We start from the raw sequence: 26,186 nt of genomic DNA on the forward strand, positions 1-26,186 counted from the left end.
ACACAGCGTCAGCATGGCTCGTTTCCATTCAACTCAATTCATGTTTTCACCAGACCAATCTCTTATGACTTAGCTGACAGCAGCCATAGAAGAAAAACGGGTCGTTTATTAACGTCCAAAGAAAGCGCGTGTGGGAGTTTGCTTCAAAACTGAGATTAGAGGTAAAAGTAAAGATTTTAGAGGACAAATTCATCTCAAGTTGGCGTTTCATTCACAAAACTACCCCTTTTTTTGACTGCAGTGACGCACGTAGTGACTCGCTCGAGCGCTTTCTCTTCTGTGACTCACTGTATTGATTCAGGAAATAAGCAGGAGATAAAGATGATCATTCATTTTGTAGACAGCTCCAGAGAATCTGTCTGCATACAAGTGCAGCTGTAGACCAGAAATGAAAAACAACTGCTGACTGAATACAAGACTTAATAAACATTTAAGCAACCAGGAATTATTTTAGATTAACCAGTTCTACAGAAGTTGAGCAAACGTGAATGTCAAGCATGTTTGAGCTTCCATTGACCATATTTGATATGCTTTACGCATGTGTGTTGATCATGTTTATATATGAATAATGGCCTAAATTAAATCTGAATATCTTATAACAGTGTTTATATCTCTTCAGAAGACTTTTATTAAACTGCTTCATTTATATGGATTACTTTTACAATCTCTTCCTCAACTTTCTGAAGCAACGTTACTTTTTTTTTTTCAAACACTTTCAAATGGAGGAAATGAAATTTCGCATGGTTCACTAAAATATCTATCCCTTTACGGTTTATTGATAAATTTAATCTATAAGAAATATTGAGTTTAAAGATGGCATGATACCATTTTTTCATGTCCGATACAGATGCCGATAGTGCAACCTTGAGTATCTGCTGAAAACAATCTGTGATAAATAAATATATATATATATATATATATATATATATATATGTGTGTGTGTGTGTGTGTGTGTGTGTGTGTGTGTGTGTGTGTGTAAATATGTGCATAATTTATTTATTTATGCAAAAATATTTATCTATAAATACATTATTATCGAAATTGAGCAAAACCAGAAAATATTCACATTATTGCAATAAAAATTTAACAATATTTACTTTTTGTTCATTCAGTTGTTGTAAATCAATGTCACATTTGCAATGGTGCAGATATTGGGGACAAAACAGCACTCATGCTAGTGTGATATTGCTAAACTGACAAATACAAGAGGGTGATTTTTTTTTTTTTTGCCCTCATATATTGAATTTTAGGCTCATATAACGGCATTCTAATAATCATCCTATATCATGATCATCAGCAACTGCATCGATGTAAGATGACAGACAGGTCTGGACAGGACGGCTGCATTTAATGGTTTGATCATTTCAAAAAAATTTTCCTTAATTAAATCACACCAAATTTTACAGGTGCATCTCAAAAAATTTGAATATCGTGAAAAAGTAATTTTTTTTGTAACTCATTTCAAAAAGTGAAACTTTCATATATTCTAGATTCATTACAAGCAAAACATTTCAAAAGTTTTTTTTTGTTTTAATTTTGATGATTAGAGCTTACAGCTCATGAAAGTCAAAAATCCAGTATCTCAAAATATTAGAATATTTCCTAAGATCAAAAAAAAAAAAAAGGATTTGCAAAACCGAAAAGTTCAAGTTCTTTAAAGTATGTTCATTTATGCACACGGTACTTGGCCGGGGCTCCTTTAGCACAAATGACAGCATCAGTGAGTCAAAAAATTTACTTTTTCACGAGATTCAAATTTTTTAGGATGCACCTGTATATAGCCTATGTCAAGAAAACTGTATGAAAGGTTCCTCTGCAGGACTGGAAGATTGAGATGTTGATGAATTACCTGTTTGAGCTTGCATCACGTCACTGAGAGGGAAGAAGACTCCCTCTGAAGTCAGAGAAACCACACTGCCGTTGGCCAGAGGGATCATGGGAACGTCTTTAAGGGACTGGAGCAGGGCGTCCACTTCATACTCTGACTCCAGCGCACGAAAGTTACACACCAACAGCCTGGCCAGCTTCTTCAGATCATGCTCTGAGCGGAAAAAGACAAACATACGATCATAAAACGGCTGATCGGTCAGAATCTGCAGGTTTCTGCACACAATCACAGCAGAAGATACCTGTCTTGAGCCGGCTGTGTTGCACGAGCTCTCTGGCCATGGCACAGGTGACGGTGATGATCTCGGCGGCTCTGAGGCGATGAACACCCAGCGCGGTTAGCAGCGAGCTGGAGAGACGCGACTGCAGTGCAGGATGCAGGTAAGACAGACTCAGGCTTCTGCACAGATCCTCTCCTCCAATCACATCCTGGATCAGACGGTCCTGACACACGGCGAGCTGGGAAGGCTGCTTGAACTCCACTCGGCCCTCTAAAGACAGAGGCACGTCAGTTAGCTTATGCTTTAATGGCTATAAATATCAGCTTGGGGCAAAAACACCTTCAAAATGAACAAAAAATGCCCCACAAATATAAAGGGCAAAAACTAAATCTGTTACGTCTGTTGCTATTAAAGCAAAACGTGAAAATGAATGAAAACTGTCGATTTTTTTTAGATAAAATGTTGTAATTAGCTCTTTGTAATTCAGTGGAAGAAGAAAAAAACAGAACTACAAGAAGAAAAGTCAGAGTTCAGAGGAAAAAAAACAGAACTGCGAGATATAAAGTCATATTTCTAAGGAAAAAAAGTTTTTTTTTAAAAACAACTGCGAGATGTAAAAAGTCTCAATTGTGAGAATTTTTTTAGTTTATATCTGAGAGTTTATCTCTCACAATTCTGAATAAAAGTCTAAATTGTGAGTCGCAATTACCTTTTGTGACCTTGTTTTTATCCTGTGGTGGAAAAAACCTTCTATCGGAACTTTCTCTCTGAATATCATTTATTCCCCAGATGGTTTATATTTTTGTTTGTTATTTATTCCCAGTTTGAATAACCGTTTTGTTTGTCATGCTAATGAAATAACTAATGTGAAGCCTTGATTTTCTAATGCATAAAGGGCAATAAACTAATTGATAAACAGTTCTTAGCTTGTTTTGTCTGTGCAGAGAATGTGACGTGCCTTTTATATTTATATATAAACACATTTATATATTCAATTAATCAACAGCAATAATCGACAATAATGATTTTTGTCATAATATTGTAGCCCTAACCTGTAATGAGTTTTTAATTTTATCATTTATATGCTTTATGCAGGCTAATTACATTATGAAACTGCTGTGTAAATACATGAATGCCACCTTTGAGCAGCACTGATTGATTGAATTCATTGGTTAAACTTAAGTATTTGACAAAAAAAAAAAAAAAACATTGCATCCATTTAATAAGGTAATTATTACATTTTACCCCAACAAAGGTTAAAAAAAAAAAAAGCCAATTAAATCAATTCCAGGGGGCAAATATTGTGCCTTAAAAGGAAACTCTGGTACCTACCGCTGTCCTCTTTGGCAGGAAGGCATGCTTTGCCCTTCAGCAGCTGAATGATCTGATTGGCCACTGGGTTGAAGAAGTCCAGGATCTCACTTGGTTGAGGGATGAACTGCATGAAGTAACAGAGGCCGCCGAGCCCGCTGAACTCTGGGTGTTGCTGTGGGATTGATATTGCATGTGCTCATTAGGGCTAGAAATCTGGATGATGCATAAAGAAAGCCAATGCCATTTTTTTTTTTTTTCATGCTAAAAGCAGCTCCTTAAACAGACTGTGACCTTCATCTGGAGCTGGAGTCTAAATGCAAATGCATGCAAATTAACGGAGGAAAATCATATTCCACTGCGTTCTTACATTGAAGACATCCATGGCGTGTACAAACAGCTGCGGGATCTCAGAGCGAAGCCACTGGTTCCAGGAACTGTCCCTGTCCACGTCCTCTCTGGAGGAAGGGATGTCAAAATCACCTGCAACGGGGAACACAACGTGACCAGTGTAACCATAGAATGTGCTCATATTTTGAATTAATGTTATTTTTATATTTTCTGATTGCACTTTTATTAAATTTAAAGTTTTTTAAAGTGTGTTTTTGTCACTTTTATTAGTTTTTATTAGTATTTTTATTTATTATCAGGGTTATTATCATTAACTAAACCCTAACTAAATCTAAAACTAGAACTAAAGCCAAAACCATAATTTTTTTTGTACTTATAACAAATTTAACATTAATTTAAATACATTTTTGCATTTTCATATTTTGCATGAATGTATTTGATTTCAACATTAAACTAAAAAACTATATAAATATATTAAAAAAAGACAAGTAATGAAAATGGCAAAAACACTAGCATGTTTTTTAATTATTTGATTTGATTTAACATTTATTTAGTTTTCTTTTCTAATGGTTTTAGTATTAGTTAGCGACAATAACCCTGATGTGACATTCAATAAACGTGACAACATCAAGGTAGACGGATAACCGTGATGCACATATGCACGTGTCAAACCTTGGATGATGAAACGGAAACCAAAGCTGCGAAGTGGAAGAAAGGCAAAGACGGGCTGTTTCTGAGGCTTCACATCACAGGAAGACGAGTCACTGAGCTGGAACGCCAGAGCCAATTCTGTCGACTCCACGTCTTCTTTAATCTGCACAGAAACAGACACACGCTGAAGACATGCAGTGAATCATGTGTCAATGTCAAGGTAGAAACTAGAGACATCATGATTTATAAAACAAAACATGCTGAAACATCCTGTTAAATAACTTTTCATATAATTATATATAATATAGGAATGCAACTATACTATTTTGGCTGATTTAAATATATATATATATATATATATTAAAACGAATCATTAAGTGCTACAAGTGCATCTTTAAATTTAAGCATCGCATCATTATAATGTAGAGTACAAAAAAAGATATTAATTCAGAAATGTCCTAAATTACATTTAACAAGGTTGTTAAGTGATCATTATAGGATGACAAAGATAAAAAAAGCATTATGGTGTCTGTAAGATGTTTTTGAAAAAAGTCTCTTCTGCTTTCCAAGGCTGCATGTATTTGATCAAAAATACAGTAAAAATTGTGAAATATTATTACTATATAAAATAGCCGTTTTCTATGTGAATATATAGTAAAATGTAATTGAAGCTGAAAATTCAGCTTTGATCACAGCAATCAGTGTCACATGATTCTTCAGAAATCATTCTAATATGCACATTTGCTGCTCGAGAAACATTTCTGATTATCATTCATGTTAAAACAGTTGTGCTGTTGAATATTTTTGTGAAAAGCGTGATGCATTTTATTTTTTCAGGATTCACAGATGAATACAAAGTTCAAATGAACAGCATTTAACTGAAATAGAAATCTTTTGTAACATTATTAATGTCTTTACTGTCACTTTTTTACATCGACATTAACATTTTTAATCCAGCAGCCAACAGTTGCAGTTAGTTGTTTTAGTGTGTTAAAGTATATATCTCCAGTCAACTAAAACTAGAGGTAAAACAAATTTCACAAAGGAGACGGACAGAAAGTGCAGTGAATCTCTGCTGCTTCTGAGAACAAAGGGAACAAACTGTCTCTGCAGACACAAGAAACACATTCACTGCACTTTACTAATCAGCTTACTTGCATGAAGTTTGAATGAGACGAGAGTGAAAAACACTTCGTTCCCCAGAGGTATAAAGCACAGAACACTTGCATAACGTCCCCAAACACATTAAAGCAGCGTCTTACAAGACGCCATGTCATGAGAACCGAACAGAGGCCAATTAAAAGATGGTAAAACTGGGACAAGGACGCAGGTAAACAATACAGAAGCAAGTCTCACTTCTACCCTAAGATTTAGTGCATTGCCCCATAATTGAGCAGAAAAATGTGTGCAACACTTGCCTTTTTAGGATAAAGCATTCTCTTGACCACTAGCCAACGCTCTTCTCCACCGGTGTGTGCCACTTCCAGGATGTTATGGCTCAGATCACGCCGCGTCATCGACACCAAACGCTTCTCAGCCTGAAGATTAAACAAACGTAATGTTGTTAAAAGCTCTTGTAAAGTCTGACATATGAAATAATAGTCAAAATACAAACAAAATATCATAAAAACGGCTTTGTTTTGTATCATATTTGACGCATCAGGCTTTTTTGGCTCATATCATCCGATATATTGAGAATATCGATTAAACAGCTCAGTTTTATTCAGAGACACAAATTGAGCACAAATATGCAATTTGGTGCAGATGCTGATATTTATATGATTAAATTCTGATGCTTGTGATGAGATCTTTATAACAGTATAGCATAAAATTATATAAATATCAGTCATCACTCTATATCTCCAATAATGTGTCTTAATAAGATAAGATCTAAATAATTCAAACATATAATTCAATGCAATCCAATGCTGATTGAGAGATGAAGAAATAAACTACTAGTTACTAGTTATTCTGACGTTTACTTGATCAAAATCAGTAAGGATTTGACAGCAGAAAGACATGTGAAGCACAAGCTGAAGGTGGACGTTTGTACAATTACACTAAAAGACCTTTGACTTGATAAAAAGCTTTAAACTATCAGAAGGCATGGAGTAGATTGTGTGTGACAGCTTTAACAGTTTCAAATATAATACAGGTTTCATAGGGCTAATCGTTTTTTTGGGTGGTGATGCATGAAGCAGGTCTTCACCTCATTGAAGATGGTGATGGAGCGAAGGCGATGGAGGAAGAGCAGCAGAGAGGGATGCACGTCATGGAAGAGGTTTTTAGTCTGGTAGCTCTCTGAGCGCAGGGGCAGGTGGATCTTTGTAGCCCATCTACAATAAAAATAGATACCAAAGAGCTGTTTCATAACAACAACAACGCAACTGTGATGCCTGAACTTTATTTTTACACTAGTATTTTTAAGCAGGTTGCAAACCAAAACAGTCAACATTGAAGACTCGACAATATTCTGATCTCTAACCGCTAAGTTTTCCTAAATTAAATAATAAAAATTAAATAAAATAAATATTAAAAAATAAATAATTTAACAAATAAACACATAAAACTTCTCTAAATTAACAAATTTTCTATATATTTTAGTTGCACTTTTTTATGGTGTCTTTGGTACAGTGTAATTATACATTTAAGTACTGAGCAATATTAATTAACTACATGTACTTACTATTTGGAGTTTGGTTTAAGGTTAGTTGCAAGTAATTATGCATAATTTACAGTTATCACTAGAGAAAAGCTAATAGTGTTAGCCACATTTTCTGGCAGAGTGCGAACTCTATGAATCTTGTGGGTTTGTTTAACCTCTGCTCTGCGATCTCTCTGGCGCCAGCGCTCACGGGCCGCTCCTGCTCGACCCAGTGAGGCAGGATGTATCCCATGGGGCCGCTCTTCTTGTCAAATCGGATGTGGAAGCCATTGGAGTGGATCTCAGGACAGTTGGTGACTTTAAAAACTGATTTAAAGCCAATGCCTTTTTGGCCTGTATAACAAAACAGTGCAGAGTTTTATGTAAAACAACACAGACATCGTTAATTAAGATCTGTCTCTTCTGGTCAGCAGAGACCAGTGATCTGATTTCAAAAGGAGGGACTCTTATTTCATTAACATATGCATCAATCACTATGATAGACTGTTAGTGTGCTGATAAAGCACAAAAAATACTATTATAGTTTTAATTAATATTTTATAATTTGTATAATTTAATATTTTATAATATATATATATATATATATATATATATATATATATATTTTCCTTTCAGTACTGATATTAGGACAGTGTTTACAAATTGGGGCTGCATGATATTAAAGTGTGTAATTTAATGGATATTTAAATGCGTTTAAAAACAGAAAATGATATAACCAACATACATGATTGTTTCATGATCTTTAGCCAATAAATACAATCATCGGCACATAAGCACCAGGGTTATTATAGTTAACAAAAACCATAAAAAAACTTGCTAATGAAATAAATTCAATATAAAAAATTAATAAGCTAGTTTTCAGTTAGCTGACAAGACAACATTTCTCATTTGCATTTAGTTTAACTAAATGTACAAAAACGACAAACTAAAATAACAATTAATAAAAAAATAAAAAAATATTGAAAACAAAAAGACAAACATGCAACAAAATTATTAACTTTAAAATTAAAATAGAAAAAAAAAAAAAACTATTCAAATATGAATAAAAACTATAACAGTATCTTATTAATACTAAAATAACACTGATAAGCACTCATCTGAATTAACAGTCGTGTGCTAGTCTATTCTCTGTTGTTGTTTTTATTAATTTGTAACTTTTTGAAATATTAAAATCGTGATATGCAGATCATAATCTCTATTTTGCGGTATTTTGCGCAGCCCTACTGCAAACGCCTTTGAACGTGGTTTAAAAAGACGAAACAGGTTTTGGACACCTGTACTGGACAAACTAGTTAGCACAACCACACATGGATAACAAAACAACAGCACATAATTAAAGTACCGATGTAGCCATATTTGTGTTTTCCTTTGGTGCTCCGGCCCACGTCACAGATGGCACGGACGTTGTTCTCCTCAAACCCACACTCGTTGTTCAGGATGGTGATGCAGTCCTTCTCCACCACAAAGGCCAGCGCCGGCTGCTCTCGGCCGTCAGGATAGCAGTTATCATCAGCGTTCTGCACACACAAACATCAGCTTCAGCAAGCGCTGCAGAGTGGATAAACTGAGAATCAAGATTCTCCCACAATTCTGAACTAAACAAAATGTTTGACAAAATATTAATTGCTGAATTATATTTAAAAGAGTTTAATTGATTTGAATGAATTATATAAGATTTTTATCAAAGGTTTAATAGACACAGACGAATCGTTGTCATTTAGAAATTAGATCGCAATCTTTCGCTGATTAATCGCGCAGCTCTACTGATCTGCAGATCTGACCTGAATGAGCTCCAGCACGAAGTGTGTGTCTTTGCTGTAGAGTTCAGTGGAGAGCCGCTCCAGACTGCGGCCCAGTCTCGCCTGCTGCTTCTTCATCAGGTTCTGTCCTTCCTCGTTTAGCTCCACACCGATGCCGAACTCCGTTTTCCTACCGCATCAGCAGCAACAGCATTAGCACAGAGCTGAATTATGAAAAGAGTGTGTGAACTAAGAGCTGAACGAACCTGATGTCCTCAATGACAGCTCTGTGTTGATCCAGCTCGCCGGTCACTTCTTCATCTGGCTGATCAGCAGTCGTTGAGTTTTCTCTGTCCTCTTCTTCACTGCTGTCCGTCTCTTCAGAGTGTTCAGACACCAGCTCGTACAGCTGCTCCTCTTCATCATCACCACCATCATCATCATCGTCTAAAAGAAGAAACAATGCTTTCAGAATACAGTGCTTTAAAGGTCATTTTTTAATTATTTTATTTCATTTACACATTTTAGCATTATTTACTGTTCTTTCATGTCCTTAATCCACATTTTTCTACCACGATTTTTATTGTTCTTTTATTTCAAAACACAATATTCAACATATTTGTATCATTTAATTTTTTATTGCTTTTATTTAATTTTTAACTTTTATTTTTAAGTTTCATTCCAAGCCATACTTTTCTACACATTTATATAATTTTTCTGTTTTTATTTTAATTCATACCATATTTTTCTATACATATTAATCACTATTTTTATTGTCATTTTATTTCCATTTTAATGTTTTTTTGCACCAAAATCATGACCACTTTCCGTTCTCTGAACCTAAGAATTAAACAACAGACATTCAGACTTGATTTAACAGCTTCAGGTTTATCATGTGACTTCATCACACCATTTCTGAAATATTACAAGCATTATAATTAACTGAATGTCAAAGCGTAATAAAACAATCATGCACAAGAAAAGAGAAAGACATTAAAAACATGTCTCACCCTGCTGATGGGCTCTTCTGGGGCTGCTGGAGGAAGTGCTGAGCCCTGTTTCCTCTTCATTATCCATCTCATTCAGACTCAACACTGAAGACATGTCACTCATGGAGTCCTCCACCACAAACTGCACAGATTGCAAGGTGATAAATAAACTATAAATATGAACATATATAGTTGTTTTGCATTGCTTCTGCATTGTCTGAAGAATATCATTAATGACTTGAAATTAGGTCTGCATGATGTAGGGAAAAAATTATTGAAAAGCTGCACAATTTGTCAAAAAGTTTGAGATATATATATATCAATATGGCTATGAAAAATAAATAATAATATATAATATTTACTACTAATTAAAAATCTTAAAATTAATAAAAGCTAAATTTGAAATATTACTACCGTATTGTCTCACTGTAAAAGTTATTTTAAAAAGAGTATTTATTTATAAGAGTAATTATATCTTATTTTACATTACTGTAACTGTAAAATTACAATACTAATATTTATGGTCTTAATTTTCAACAAATATTTTAAATAATCAAACTTTTATTTTGAAAGAAAACCTTCTCCTTTGTTACTTCTCATAAGTTTTATTTTGATTATTTGTCCTTGAAATGAGATGAGAAGACTGTTACTGCATTTTGAATACTTTTGGAAACGTTTAATTAAAAGCATGCATTTGTAAAGGTACCAAAAGTTAAAATGGTCATCGTTAAGCTGAATTTTGATGCTTTCAAAATCCAGTTGGAAACACTGTTCTGCTCAAACAGATGAGAAGGGAATCCAAACCTTCTTGATCTCTGAAGGCAGTTGAGGAGGAGCTGGCAGAAGCAGTTTGTCGTTGAAGTGGCTCCTCCACTCGGTGATTCCCAGCAGGAGCCCCATCTGATGCAGTTTGTTCAGGTAGCGTGTGTGTGAACGTGCAGCGTCCAGCAGCAGTGTTTTAGATCTGACCTGACCGAGCACTTTAGACAGCGGCTCCAAAAACACCTGCACAGCGTCATCAGAATCGCCAAAACAGACATTTAAAAAATATAAAAACTTTGTGTGCATTACATATACACACACACACATCAACATTCAAAGTGGATCAAAACCTTTCATCAAACTTTCATGAACTTTTTTGATCCACTTCAAATGTTGAATACTGTACACACACACACACATCAAAATAAAATGTGAAAGTCCATCATATAAAGCAATCAAGTCTCTTCAAAATACATGGATTAAACTACTTTTTATGGATTACTTTACAATCTTTATACATTTCTTGAATCATCAAAATTTCTCAGGTTTCATTTACAAATATTTATATATATTATTTAAGGTTTAACAAGTAAATTAAACCTCTTAATATCAACATTTATATCTTAATATCAAGCATCAGTAAAATGATGATATTTCAAATAACTATCCCTTTAGAAAATTACACCAAAAAAAAAAAAATTATATATATATATATAATTTCTTAAATAATAATGTCTATTTATTTTATTTTTAAACATTTTTAAAATATAAATTTTTATTTTATAATATTCTATATTTAATTTATTTATACATTTAAAACGTATATTACAAATTTCTGTTTGATATTTGTGTGTGTGAATTGGGTATACGGTTTAAAGTAACTATCATTTTAAATATGAAAATTACAAGTATATCTCTTTTTTTTTCTATGATTTGCCACTTTAGGTCATTTATAGCCGAGCAACATAAAATTTGATGCATTCAGGTGTGCAAATACAGCAGCTTCAAACGAGACTCATCCAATCATAAATATCCACCGATCTCGAAAATATATCAGCTGATTAACTGTCCTGTGTACGATAACTGAGTGTCGCTAATCATAAAGTAAATATCCGGCAGGGAAAGTAATATGTGACCTCTTTCTGCACTTCGTGAACGTGTTTGTGTCATAATAGGACTGAAGCAGCAGCACCAGAGGCGTTTGCCACTAATGATGTGACAGGAGAGTGAACCTCTAACCCCCGAAGAATGACACTCGGCAACGGTCGTCATGACAACAACCTAGATACAGGCCTTTATTTCACACTGAGAGCCTCTGGTACCCACCCACATCTCATGGGGTGTCACAGTAATGATGGGAAAATGATCCTCCCCTATTAATATTTGACACACTACCGCACGAGTCGAGCTGTTAGACTGATGAAAGCTGCTGCCCTCAGTGTTTAATGAGGAGGATCTGAAGACACATTCATTGGGTTCAGTACCTGCTGCAGGAGTTCCTTGCAGATTCTCGTAGGCATCAGCGCAACGCATTCGAGCACAAACCGAGCCACACCGCCGTATGAGTATCCGTCCTCCCCAGGCCTTATTTCTGTTTCAAACGCAGAACACAAACATGAGATTACATTCATTAATTAGGACAGGCTCTCTGCAGAGACTTTAACATCTAAATTAAGACTTTAAGACCTTTAAGGCCTGCAGAGATAAAACGAATAAATCATGCAGTTAGAGAACAAACCCATACAATCTCAAAATAAAAATAATTCATTTATTTATGCTTATCTATTTTTTATTTATTTATTTATTTGTTTGTTTGTTTATTGCCATATCAGCAGCAATATGAAATACTGGAGTGAATTTATGATAAAAACGACATGTATCAGCTTAGTCAAATCAACTTAATTCAATGGGAAAACAAGACCTAATATATGTGACTCTGGAGCACAAAAGCAGTCATAAGTAGCACAGGTATATTTGTATCAATAGCCAACAATACACACTATGGGTCAAAATGATCTTATCTTACAATATTATATTGTAATATATTATATATTATCTTAAAATTATTTACATTTTTCTTTTATGCCAAAAATCATTAGGATATTATGTAAAGATCATGTTCCATGAAGATATTTTGTAAATTTCCTACCGTAAAAATATATCAAAATATATTCATTTTAGTAATATGCATTGCTAAGGACTTCATTTGGACAATTTTTAAAGGCGATTTTCTCAATATTTAGATTTTATTTTTGCACACTCCTGTCCTGTCCTAACAACCAATACATTAAAAGAAAGCTTATTTATTCAGCTTTCAGATTAATAAATCTCAATTTAAAAAACTGACCCTTATGACTGGTTTTGTGGTCACATATTTCACATTTTTGTTCTTTTTTTAAGCTAAACTCACTCAATTATGTTCAATTTAAAAAAAAAAAACAAGACTTCACAATCGCATCTCAAGTAAATGTATCTTGATGTTTAGATATTTGTACTGGAAAGCAAGACAAAAATGCTGACAAAGATATTAATTTTTTGCAGTGTATGCGACATTTAATGCTATAACTATGAATTTAAGACTTCCTGCTCTGATTTAAGAGCTTTTTAGGCCTTAATGTGTGGAAGGGCAAACCAAGACATTTTAAGAACCGCCTGAATTTAAGACTTTTTAAGGAGCCGTGGAAACCCTATAGGAAGTAGTATCATCTGTGTTTATGGATGGAGCAAAGTCAGATAAACAAACAGTTTCAGGACAAAGTGTGACGGACAGTGAGTGAAGCATGAGAAGAAAGCCTCCTACCTTCCTGTGCGACTGCTACATTCAGTGCACTCTCCATGTGATTGGCCAGGAGCGCTGTGGGCGTGTTTGGTATCCCATAAGCCACCACAATGGAGACCAAGTGTCCGGCGGTGCCGACGGGGTCCAGAGCCTGTGCCGCCTCTGAGAAGTGTTTGTCACCCGTGTCAGCGGTGACCCGCAGCAGGATGCCAGGAGAAACCTCGAGAGCCAGCAGCTCTGTCTTACCTGGACACATGAAGACTGCAGTGAGAATCAAAAGTCTTCTGCAAAAAAATGTATCTCAGATATTTTCTGGGATTTTGTCCATAATGATAATTAGACTAATTAGCTGAATGTGTTTTTGTGCTGGTTTAGGCCTGTTGTGGACAAGCTTGTTGTATTTTTCATTTTCTGTGTGATGGTTAGTTCACAGCAGTAACAGAAATGAATGATCAACTAAAAACCTTGTTTTAAATTTTCTAATTTTATTAATGTATGAATCATATTTTGTGTCAAATGCTTATATTTAATCAATTTTAGTATTACTAAGATACTACTACAGTTTTTATTATTATTATTCTGAATTAGTTTTTAATTATATTTTCTGTTTTCATTTCTTTCAATTTTGTTGTTTTTTGACATTATCTTCTATATAGCTTTTATTAATTTTTAGTTCCATTTTAGTTTAATAGTTATTTAGTAGATCAAGGTAAACAAAATAAGAAATATTTACATACAGAAAATTTCATCTAGTAACAAATTACATAGGATCATAGTCATAATCATAATCATAGGAGCAATGCACAGCCCTAATTTTCATTTATTTAATTTCTTTTTGAAATATGCTTCTAGTGAGGTGACGCACCACAGTACTTGTCGATGAAGTCCTTGAGAGGGCCGTGGTTGGGCTGAAACACTAGCTCCCACTGACTCCATTCCTCCAGATTCTGCAGCAGAGGAGCCGACAGCAAACTCGCCCGCGCCTGATCACGGCTCACCTCGCCCAACAAACCCACGGAATCCACCACACACTCCCTGAGATCAAACACACACAATCGTGAGTCTCCAGCCAAACAATGTGTGTGTGTGTGTTAATCATTTCTCCAGCTACACTAGCAAACAAAGGTTTAGTTACGTGACTGAATTTTTGTGTAACAAAAAAAAGGTATGTTTAAAAAAAATAATAATTTTAATAAATGTAATTTAACTATTAGTTTTCTTTTTTTTTTTTTTTTTTAATATTTAGATTTTAGTTTATCTTTATATTTAACATTTTTACACATACACACACACACATACACACAATATATGCTATATACACACATACAGTACTGTTCAATGGTTGGGCTCGGTAAGACACATTTAAAGACATGTTTTTGAAAGATGTTTCTTGTAATATTTCTCATAATATGCTGATTAATCAATCACATTAACTGCAATTAAATCACACCTCTATAAAAAAAAAAAAAAAAGCTTAGAAATAATATATACCACATTTCTGCAAAAGGTTTCTATTCAGGTGGCAGATTAAATGCATTCATTTTTGAACACAGCTTTTTCTTTTAAATAATACTCATACTAAATTAACACGTTATATTGATAGCCCTAGTTAAAACAATACTTCTCTATGGACCTTATGTTCTAAATAATTGCTAATTATTATACTAGTTTTATTTTTTAAATATTTTAATTTTTAATTTATTTTTATATTTAACATAACATAAAAAAAAAAAACATGCATGCAAATTACAGTGAAGTGCAACAGTTACTGTACAGTGTCCGGCAATTTAGAATCGATTTCTTCTTGTAAACTAAGAGTTGTGGATTTGGGCAGCAATTAAATTACCACATGACATTGGTGTTTGTCAAAAAACAGTAGGTAATTTGGCTGGGGGTGGGAGAAAAACACTGACATGCTGGATTCAGACAGCAATAAAATCACCAACTAAACCCTGGAAATCAGGCTTTGCTCTGATCTAGTTTTACAGCTCACAGAGTTGTGCAGAGAGACAGGCGAGTACTTGATGAAAAGTAGAGATTTTAACTGTCTTACCCTGAACCCATGGGCAGCAGAGGACACTCATAGCGTACTACACTAGTGACAGCGTCTCCGCTTAGTTCCTTTTGCTTCTGGGTGCAATTGACAAGAAAACTGAGGGGCCCGTGACCGAGCTCTCGACTATCCCTGATCCGGTAATGATTCCTCAGAGCGGCTTCAATGAACGGCAGCTGATCCAGAACAAAAACATAGACAAGACATGTTTCATTCCCATATGTACTGTAACTGTACCTTTGCTGCAATTAACCTGTTTAACCCTGTAAACCTGACATATGAAATCATTATTTATTTATTTTTATTTATTTATTTTTTAAATGGAACAGTTTATTGAACCTTTACACAAAATCTAAAAAAAAAATTAAAGTTTGCGTTTGATTATTTGTTTGGCTCATATAGTCTGATTTACTGAGAATAAAGAGAAAAAACAGCTCAGCTTTATTCAAAATGAGCAAAAATATGCAATTTGGTGAAGATTTATATGATGAAATCCTGATGCTTGTGAATCAATCTCCATAACAGTATAATGGCAGAAACTTCAAATGATATAAATCAGTCAGTACTCTATATATCTCCAATAATGTGTTTTTAAATTTAAATGATCCAAACATATAATGCAAAGCAATACAATGATGATTGAGAGATGAACAAATAAACGTTCCTCATAAGATCCTGATGATCAGATTTGAGACTGATATTTCTAAAAAATTATTCATGGAGTACCAAGTAATGCCGAGCTGCTTCAGTCCAGTACGTGTTCATCTGAAAATGTTTCTGACAATATCAAAGATATTCTTGTTTACTTGATAAAAATCAGTAAAGATTTGACAGCGAAAAGACACGTGAAGCACAAGCTGAAGTTGGACGCTTGTACAATTAAACTAAAATACCTTTTACTTCATAAAAATAGTCTAAATTATCAGTAAGATGAGAGAAGGCATGTAGTAGATAGTGTGCAACAGTTTTGATCATTTAGAGACAGGCTTTATAGGGTTAGAGATGTGTGTTTGTTCATCTGTGTGGGATGTTTCTGTAAGTAGGAGGCTGTCTTTGAAACATAATCAGAGTCGTGATCTACAGAACCGTGCAAAGATCTTTTGACATGTAACATGCACAGACAAGCTGCAAAACTCACTCTGCTGTCATCTCCTTCCCCGCACTGCTTGATGAACTCAAACACATCCTGTCTGCACGGTCTGAAGCCGTTCATTCCAGGATCCTGGCTGTCGATAGAGACGGCGCCCCCTGCTGCCTCCTGCAGGACCTGCGCCCAGACCAAGACCAGTTACGCTATGACAGACACGCCATGAGAAACCTCACACAAGTAGAAACGCACACCTTTTTGTTGTTGAAAATGAAATCAAGGAAGGTTCCTTGCTGCAGCTGGCTGAAGTCTTTAAACTTGAATTTCTCTGCGATCCTCTTTTCCAGAGTGCGAAGGTGGGCCAGAGTCGGTGTGCTCTTGAAATTAGTGACACACTCTTGAAAATAGCTCTTCAGGTCAGCTACGCAAAAAAACAAAAACATTTTTTTTTTTAAATCACCACGTGAGAACAACTCACACAACACAACAGGCAATAATGTATATTATGGATTTAAATTTAATTTATTTCAATATTTTTTTTTAGAATATGCTGATTAATTCATCACCTTAACTACAATTAAATCATATACATCAACAAAAACTGCTAAGAAAAGCTCCCCAATAAAAATGGCAAAAAAATCCTACATTATCAAAAAGTAATATTACAAAAATGTATATTCATGTATTCTATTCTGTATTAGTACAAAATTTATATTCATGTGACAGATTAAATGCATTCATTTAACAAATTAAAAAAAAAAAATGTACAAATTAATACATTAAAAATGTAATTACATTAAAATTTTTACATAAATTCAAAATTAAAAAAAAAAAACGTTACATTGATAGCCCTAGTTAAAACAATCTCTATGGATATTTTGTTCATCAAAAAAAGCACATTTTAACATTTTTATTTTTATATTTAACACTTTTACTAGTTAAAATCATCTATCTATGAATCTTTTTTCTAAAAATGTTTTAACTTAATTTGTGATTTGAATTTTTTTTCATATTTAACATTTTTATCGAGTTCTAGTCTTTTACTATCTCTATATGGAGTTTTTATTCTTAAAAAAAATAATTATTTTATAATGTTAATAAGAACTTTGCATATAGTTTGAATAACTTTCTGTGGTCCTTTTGTTCAGTTTTTTTTTATTTTTTATAATTTTATGTTTTAGAACAAAAGGTCCATAGAAAGTTATTATTTTAACTAAAAGCAATGTTAAATATAAAATAAATTAAAATAAAATAATTCAATTTTTTTTAGAACAAAAAGTCCATGTATAAATTATATTCAAATACATAAATTAATACATTATAATATATATATATAATGCATTAATTCATATATTTTAATAGGCTTTCCAGACAGTGGAAAAATCACTTGTGATTTTTGTTTGTAAATGTCATCATACTGTCCTTTTGGCGTCATACTGTGGATGGTGCTAAAACTAAAAGGGGAGATTCAGATAACTAATGAAGTTAAAAAGTTGACACCTTCAGTAGGGAGCATTTCTGTGGCTCTCTCTTCTGTAGTTTTCTTTGCCTCTGCTTTTTTCTGTGGTTTTTCTTTAGCTACCAGGTCCTGAGGGGCGTCCAAGGAGCCACAGCATATAGCAAGCTGGAATAAGGCTCTAGCGAGCCTGTCTCTGTTTATACATAACAGGAACGTCTGAATAGTCTGAGGACACAAAAAAAAAAAAAAAAACACAATCAGTTGCTTCCAGAACAGTTATGAAAGAACAGTTGAAAACGAATAAATTACGAACATTCATTCAATATTCTCAGTCGGATTCAATTCATCAAACCAGAGCAGAAGTGGCATGATTATATTCATGGACGTGCACCACCAGAAATGACCCAATCACATGCTAATCCCTCAAAGTGAATAAAGAAAGAAAGGTCAGTGAAAACAGTGAGTGCAGGAGGACTATAAGGACTAATGATGCAAGTATTGGGAGACACATTTCTGGGTGGGATTAGCAGATGTTGAGCATGACATCTCATTAATAAAGAGAGCGGATGATCCCTCTCCTACTCTCATCTGCCACCCGTTTACATCCTTAAACAGCTAGAAGGAATTACCACTGCAGTTACCAAGAACGTAGCATGAAATAAGAGACACTATTTAAAGGAACAGTTCACCTAAAAATATAAATTCTATCATCGTTCACATACTTTTTGAAGCTCGAAAGCTACAGAAAGCTTTAGTCCCAGTTCCAGTAATTGCAAAGACCAAGCGAAAAAATTTTGTGTTACTTTTGTGTTATGAAGTAAAATGTATGTAATATGGTTTAGAACAACATGAGAAAGAGCAAGGTTGTGTTTCCACCAAAGCATTTTCAGCCAGCTGAATGATAAAGTCGCTATGATAAGGAATATAGGAAGTAATGTGACTGATGCATGGCGAAAGCATTGTTTCTTTTTCAGATCAATATTGGTGGTAGTCTGGCAATTGCATCTGGTACAAACATTAAAGGTGGGGTAAGGGATTTCTGGTAGCCAATGTTGATATCTGAAATCACCAAAACACCAAACACCAAACCAAAAGTGTCTCGCCCCTATTTTGATAGCTCCGCCCCACACATACGTAGCCTACGCAACCCAGGCAATGATTAGTTCTATGAAACAAAGCAAAACCAATGTTACACCATGTTTACACCAGCCGCGAGCGGCACGCCAAAATACTATAGAAGTCATTATAATCAGTGATGCTATCTACACTGGATGCTGCGCGGCGCAACAAATCTCCAACAGAAAACTGCTGCAGCATTCTGTTTATAACGTATTGACAAATTTCATATGTTTTTCAACGGTCGCTTCTTCGAGTCCAGCGTAGGCAGACTTTAGCTGTTGCGGCGCGGCCGGTGTAGACACGGTGTTACTCACCTATCGAGAAGAAACAGCAACCTCGGCGTCCGATCGCAGGCCTTCCGCTCCTTGAGTTCTCTCCAGTGCTGGAAAGCTGATCCGATATTTACACGGGTCCTACTTCTTGCCTAATTGTTCTGCAGACATTTTCCTCTTTTGTTTTTTATCCACTAATGTCCGTCCTGTGCACTGAACGCTCTCTCCTCTGCATCATGAGTAGACATGCCCCTTACTGCTGATTGGCTACAAGTTTGTTTTGGTACTTGGCCCCGACTCAGTTTTCTAAAGAGTTTTTGAAAAATTACATACCCCACCTTTAATAATTGGAAACAAGCAATATTAACTTCTCCCCCATTGCAGTTCCTTAGTATTACAAGTGACGGTTGGTTGGTGTGATACTTGTCCTGCTTTTCTTCTACTGTGATTGGACAGCTGGATAAAAGGGGACAGTGAGGAGAGCCAATTGAAAACAACTGAAAAAACACACTGAAACACACTTTGGTGGACACGCAGCCTAAATGATGAAAGAACTTTACTTTCGGGGTGAACTATAATTACAAATGGCCAACCAACCTTGTTTTAGAAAGAGAAATGCTCATGTCCAGCAAGGGAACATCATTTAGCATCATCAGCACACTCCTGACATAAACGCTCTACCAAACAAAATGCACCAACACAGCTTTGTGTTTGCCTATGCAAATCTATATCTTAGGGTGGTTGCAATTGTTGTACCTTTGCACCTGCATGTTTACTACTCGGAGCTGTGTTTCCCAAAAGCATCATAACCCCAGGTAGATTGTAGACCCATTGCCACCAATGGTCTCTACGATCAACTTAGCTTACGAGGCTTTTGAGAAACAGCCCAGATTAGTTATCAGTGTTGTAGTACTTGAGACCAAACTCGATCTCGAGTGTGTCTCGAGTTCAAATCCAAAACCCACTTTTATGTTCTCTGTCTTTTCATTAAGTCGTCTTGACTTAGACTCTGCTCATTGCTATCGTGAGTTTCACATGACATTGGTCTTTAATTACACCAAAGGGAAGCATATTTACACTCTGCGAATCAGTTAGACCTTAAGACTTATCCTGTCTTGACTGAAACTCAGACTCAAGTTTAGTTCCGTCTAGTCTAAAATACAACAACAATGTTAGGAGGTTTTGAAAAAACCTCTAGCCCCAAAGTATGATCAGTAGTAATAGAGATGATTTCCTTAGCAATCATTTCTATTACTATTGATCATTCAAAGGAAGTAGCCACCCATGAAAAGCAATCACGTAGGCGTTTCCATTGCAATTAGGACACAAAGATCAAACCACAAGAAAAACCTGTCTGCAAACTCTTAAAATGAGTGAGCTTGTTTTGAAGACTAGATATGGATTCTCCCGACATTGCCTTTAAGTTGCTTACCTTCGTCATACTCTTATTGAAGACACTTTCAGAATTGATGAAGACTTCCATGACTGCATCCGCGGCTGTCATATTTGCATATTTTTTCCTGAGCTCAGAGTTGCCGATCTGGGAGAAGATCATAGGTCCTTGGGCTGGATCCAGCAGGCTCTTCTTGATCTTAAACATTTTGGCATCCACCTCCTCCTGAATCTCCTTCTGAATGGCTTCTCTGGCTGTGTCCATGTGGCAAAACTCAGCAGCAGATGCCTTATTCAACGTCTAAGAACATAATATGTGAAAAACAATGCAGTAAAGTCTGTTTGATATGGTTGCTGGATTTAGCATGCATGGAATTATAAAGCAGTTAGTTCTGGTCCTCAAAATTGATTGGTTGCTCATTCCATGGCATCTAATTCAACAGCACTTGAACTTTTTATGGTTTGTATCACTTTTTATCACTGTTTAGAGAGCTCACAAATGGAAAAAAGTAATATGGAAAGTAATGTCTAATGCTGGTTCCAATCGGACAACCTAGCAAACTGGCGCCTATAGTCTCGTGGGCAGTGCGCCGACATATAGTGCCGTTGCGTTTCGGGCGTCCCAAGTTCAAGTCCTAATATGGGGACCTCTCCTGATCCCGATTAGCTGGTTCAGGTATTTGATTAAATTTGGAGCTAAACTCTGTAGGATGGTAGCCCTTCAAGCTACCCTTGACCGTTGGTAGCCAATGACCACTTTAAAGTCATTGGTCACATCTCCATCTTCCAGAGTTTTGGGAAACTGTTTAAGGGTGACTTTTCAGTGCTTTGAGGGCTAAACCTTCAATACTGAATCATACACTTCTGAAAGAGGGGTGGTAACAACATATCTTACCGAAATAGGCAACCCAAGACTCTGGATTCTGATGCCAAGTTCATACGGTGACTCACAGCTGTATTGGTCTGCAAGGTGCTTCAGGAAGTCAGCAAGGTCAACTCTAGGTGTCTTGCTTTTTCTCCTGAACATTCGGAGACTCTAAAACAAGCAGAAAACCATAACGTTCAATGAGTGAGAGTGAGTCATGTCAAAGTGCATGTACTCCTTATGTTCTCGAGTATGTTGCAGGATGGTCAAGTACACAGCCAGTCCCAACCACACTCACCCTGAGAATATCCACTGTCGCAATCTGATGTACATCATCATCTTTAGTATTTGCATCTATTCTGAACATTCGGTGAATAAGAGGGATCTTGCAGAGAGGGCCCAGATGGAGTTCTTCAAAGCGTTTCTTGTTCTTCAGGTTGCCCAAAGCTTGTCCCAATTCGTAAAGCGTGCATATAGAGGAAACCGCTTCCACTGACTGATTTAGAAAGAAACACAAGTTTGTGATGTCAAGATACCATTTCAAACCTGTCAATCAGATCATAAACCTACACCAGGAGGTTGTTCAAGACCTTGTACCTCAATATACATATTGATCTCCTTGATGGTGCGCTGAAGTTCCTGCACCGCAGGCAGATGCCGACGAGCGTCGATATTCATATCTTTCAAGTTGGACACTTGTAGAAGTGAACAAACTCTGCTTATCACCTTCACAATAACACAAAATAAAATTGAGACATTTTGACATTGTGATGAGCAAAAACTTATTCTGGTTTGTTATTTTACAAGACACAGACCCTCTCGATGGTGACAAGCTCTCCTTCGGCAGCAACGGCTCTCATGACGTCCTCTGCCAAACAGTTCACATCCTTTGAGCTCATGGCCTTTCTCCGTCTCCCAACATTGTCTTCATCTTCCAGCAAGGCTTCTGCTGCCCTCATGTTTGCACCATGGACCTCTCTCACTTGGCTGTAGTAGGACTCATTGAAGACAGGCCCCCTTCCCTCCTTCATCTTCTTCTCCTCAGCTTTGGTCAGCGTAGAACCAAGAACTGGGAAGTCACTAGTGGACAGATTACTAGGGGTTGCCATGGGTGGGACGGTTAAACTTTGAAACCGAAGCAAAGGGGATCCTGCCTTGGATCGGACCACTTGCTCATTTACCACAACAGGCATGGGCTGAACCTTCTTTACTTCCTCAACAATCTTCTTTTGTGCTGCTACAAGAATAAAGTGGATAAGGTGTTTTTTTTAAGACTTAAGAACATGAAATAATGTATTAACTTTAAAAAAAAGTATATTCTCTTACTTTCAAGGCACTTTGCTCCTGCTGGTTTATTATTTACAACAAGACAAGAGGAAGAAAGCTGTTTAGCTGTATGATTGTCATACAATGACATGTAGCGGTCTAATGGAAGTGCCGACCCAAATAGGAGGAAGTAGCCATTCTGCAATTCAATAATGGAATGGCTTGCAGCTGGATACTTTTTTATAACCTCTTTAACTTTATCCATCAGTTCCTCTTGTGTCATTTCACTAGCCCTTTGAGCAAAGTCAGCTCCAAAACTAACTACAGGGCTTGTTGGGTTCGCAGGTGTCGCAGCATTGTTCACTCTTGGTAGGTTTGCAGGTGTTGGGACAGCAGGTCCTGCTCTGTGATTCTTGTGGAAGATTCTCTCTTCCTCCACCAATACCTCATCGTTCAGAGAATCAATGAAGGAGGCGACTGTTTTGAAACCAAACTCTGACACAGCGAGGTTACGCCGATACTTTTGATTGAAATACATAGACAACCTCCTAATAGGAATGCCTGAGGGATGGTCCTTAACCAGCTCCACAACGTCTTTAAAAACCCCATCAACATGCACGGGTGGTGCTGAGAAAAGAATAAAACACATATGAGGACCACATGACAGTGAATGACAGAACTATTATATTGCAACATAAGCAACAAACCATTACCTGTATGGGTTGAAGCTTCAGGCTCGGCAATTTTGTAGAAAATTTGGCCATCTTCTACACATAGCTCTTGGTTGAGAGTCTCAATTAAATCTGCTATCGACGAGAACCCAAGTTCTTTCTTTCTCAGAGGCCTCCCATATTCCCTATTATAAAATACTGCTATTTTTGAAAGAGGAATGCCTTCCTGGTGGCTTTTTACCAAATCCACAACATCTCTGCAACTTTTTTCAAAGTCTTCACCTGTAAAAAATGTGACAGTCACGATAATTTAAGGAATTGGAGGTAGGCTTTCCTGACTGTATAACAAGTGATTCACTACTTTAAATCCTACTCAGGTTAACATTAGACTACTTTTAATCTGTTTTTCAAAAATGCTGTTTCCTTGTGTAATGCCCTTCAAAACAGGAATCCACTACTTCTGTTTTTATTACAGGGCTGTGTTTGAGAAATCCTTTACAAAACAGTTATTTCTTAGATACATTAATGCAAATAATGAATCTAGAAGTCACACTGTAAAATCAGTACCTGTAAGAACTATGTTGCATTTGTGAAAGATCACACCATCTTCCACCAACAGATCCTTGCTAAGAGAGTCCACAAAGGTTTCCATTGATGGGAACCCCAGTTCAGCTGGCAAAAGGGCCTGTTTATGTTTCTGAGCAAAGACCTTTGCTAATTTATTAAGAGGAATTCCTTGAGGATGCTTTTTCAATAATTTGATAACTTTCTTACAAATTGCGTTCTTAGGAGCATCATCCATATTTACATCTGTAAAAACAGTACAAACATTATTCAGAGTAGAATTTGTTTAGACCTAAATAAATAATAATTTGGCATTTATCTTCAAAAAATTTTATGAATATCAAGTTCCTCAGAGACAAAGTCAGCAATGATTAAAATTAAAAAAAAAGCATAAATCAAATTTTAAAAAAATGTAACTCCAAAAGATAAATGATCATTGACATCAAACTTTTCCTTAAGTGTTGAAAACCAATCCTTAAAACAAAGCAAAGAATGGCTTGGGATCATAATTATTGCCTAATATACTGTATGTTAGATTCAAAGTTATAAATATCGTAAATTAATCAAGAAAAACGATGCGTTTGTAGCTAAATAACTACATACAGACTACATCATATCTCAGTACTTAATGCAGCTCACAGTAACATTGTTTATAATTTATGACCAAATAAAACTGGTAACACTTTACAGTTAGGTCTCATTAGATAATTCATTAACATGACATGAACTAACAAGCATTTATCAATCTTTGTTGATGTCAGTTGACAGAAATACAATTTTCTTTTACTTTACAATCTATTAAGAATGTTAACATACGATATTTGGTTTTAAAAATGTATTAGTAAATATTGAAATTAAGATTAATAAATGCTGTTTATTATGGTTTAGTAGTTAACTAATAAGGCCAAGTGCTATTATATAAGCCTTTTGAAATATACTAAGAAAATAGAATGGAAATAATATAAACGGCAAATGACAAACATTTGAAAAAGGTTATTTAAAAAAAATAGCATAGGTCTTACCCTGTGTTTGTACTCAGTGAATGCCTGTCCAAACTGAATCACTAATTTATTGTGTGCTGTTTTATACTAGTCTCTCCCTTCATCATAAATATGCACTGCATCATGAGAAACAAAACTGAAAGTCATGCAAATGGATTCAGTATTACTCTCATTTTTAGAAAACAAAGAAACCATTATCTGTCTGAAGAAGATCCTACCTGTTTGAACAGAGACCGTTAGAAATGTTTAAAATGCTGTAAGACTTCATATCAACACAGTGAGCATGTAATGTGTTTGTGTGGAATCTTTGAGGAAGGCATGAGTCACAGGCTTAGGTTTCGTTTTCCTGCATGCGCTCGCTCGCTCTCTCTCTCTCAGCTGATCTAAAACTCTGTGTTCTGAGAGAAGTCATGTGACTCAACATACGCCGTTACATTTCCTGAAACACGATACTTAACTGGCTTGCCAATTAAAGGGATAAGAAGGAAAATAAAATCAAAAGACTGTTGATCCCAAACTGATGAACTAACAGCAAATTCTTAGTAAGAACAGTGTATGCTTAATCTGACTCAATTTGCAGTTGTTGAGAAAATAAAAACACTTCCAAAATGGATTTCCTATATTGTTTTAAATGGTTATTTTTGTTGTTTAACAGATGCTTTTATTCAGAGTAACTTGCAGTTAGTGTTTTTGGGAGGCCAATGACAAAAGCTGATATAATATATTGAGTTATTTGATTATATAAACACACAATTTAGAGACAGAAAATTAGATACAAGTCCATAATAAGATAAGAATTATTTATGTTACGTCACTCAAAATATTTAAAGGAGTGGTTCACCCATGAATTAAAATGTGCTGGAAATGTTCTCACCATCAGGCCATCCAAAATGTTTGTTTGTTTCTTCTTCAGATTTGGAGAAATGTAGCAGTACTTCTGCCAGTAGTTCTATTTTCAACGAATTTAGATTTTTGGGATTTTAAATATTCACTGAAAATTATACTATAACTTTTCCTCCTTATCTTGTGTTGAATGGTTTTGGTTCATGAATGGTCCCACAGGGATCAATTTTTTGTTTACC

The 26,186-nt window shown here is 35.5% G+C and overlaps 1 protein-coding gene across 4 annotated transcripts in view; it reads right to left on the reverse strand.

Moving 5' to 3' along the window:
* The window catches only part of wu:fj29h11 (uncharacterized), a 52,652-nt gene that overhangs the window by 23,690 nt on the left and 2,776 nt on the right, over positions 1-26,186 (reverse strand). For 2 of the 4 annotated variants that reach the window (XM_058793142.1, XM_058793141.1), the window contains exons 4-31: positions 24,107-24,349; positions 23,582-23,821; positions 22,929-23,495; positions 22,418-22,839; positions 22,200-22,328; positions 21,901-22,098; positions 21,633-21,773; positions 20,778-21,038; positions 17,996-18,179; positions 16,750-16,916; positions 16,547-16,675; positions 15,409-15,584; positions 14,221-14,390; positions 13,377-13,601; positions 12,061-12,167; positions 10,619-10,819; positions 9,836-9,956; positions 9,092-9,272; positions 8,868-9,015; positions 8,429-8,603; positions 7,242-7,419; positions 6,631-6,757; positions 5,840-5,959; positions 4,443-4,584; positions 3,790-3,902; positions 3,441-3,594; positions 2,130-2,378; positions 1,850-2,041 (exon numbers count right to left, since the gene is read on the reverse strand). In XM_058793142.1, the coding sequence (XP_058649125.1) occupies positions 1,850-2,041; positions 2,130-2,378; positions 3,441-3,594; positions 3,790-3,902; positions 4,443-4,584; positions 5,840-5,959; positions 6,631-6,757; positions 7,242-7,419; positions 8,429-8,603; positions 8,868-9,015; positions 9,092-9,272; positions 9,836-9,956; positions 10,619-10,819; positions 12,061-12,167; positions 13,377-13,601; positions 14,221-14,390; positions 15,409-15,584; positions 16,547-16,675; positions 16,750-16,916; positions 17,996-18,179; positions 20,778-21,038; positions 21,633-21,773; positions 21,901-22,098; positions 22,200-22,328; positions 22,418-22,839; positions 22,929-23,495; positions 23,582-23,821; positions 24,107-24,349 (5,460 nt within the window). Of the gene's footprint in view, positions 1-1,849; positions 2,042-2,129; positions 2,379-3,440; positions 3,595-3,789; positions 3,903-4,442; positions 4,585-5,839; positions 5,960-6,630; positions 6,758-7,241; positions 7,420-8,428; positions 8,604-8,867; positions 9,016-9,091; positions 9,273-9,835; positions 9,957-10,618; positions 10,820-12,060; positions 12,168-13,376; positions 13,602-14,220; positions 14,391-15,408; positions 15,585-16,546; positions 16,676-16,749; positions 16,917-17,995; positions 18,180-20,777; positions 21,039-21,632; positions 21,774-21,900; positions 22,099-22,199; positions 22,329-22,417; positions 22,840-22,928; positions 23,496-23,581; positions 23,822-24,106; positions 24,350-25,125; positions 25,221-25,322; positions 25,702-26,186 lie in introns of those variants that run through there. The other 2 variants (XM_058793143.1, XM_058793144.1) reach the window with 2 other exon arrangements.

Source organism: Onychostoma macrolepis, chromosome 12 (genome assembly GCF_012432095.1).
Source record: "Onychostoma macrolepis isolate SWU-2019 chromosome 12, ASM1243209v1, whole genome shotgun sequence".
Classification (NCBI taxonomy): domain Eukaryota; kingdom Metazoa; phylum Chordata; class Actinopteri; order Cypriniformes; family Cyprinidae; genus Onychostoma; species Onychostoma macrolepis.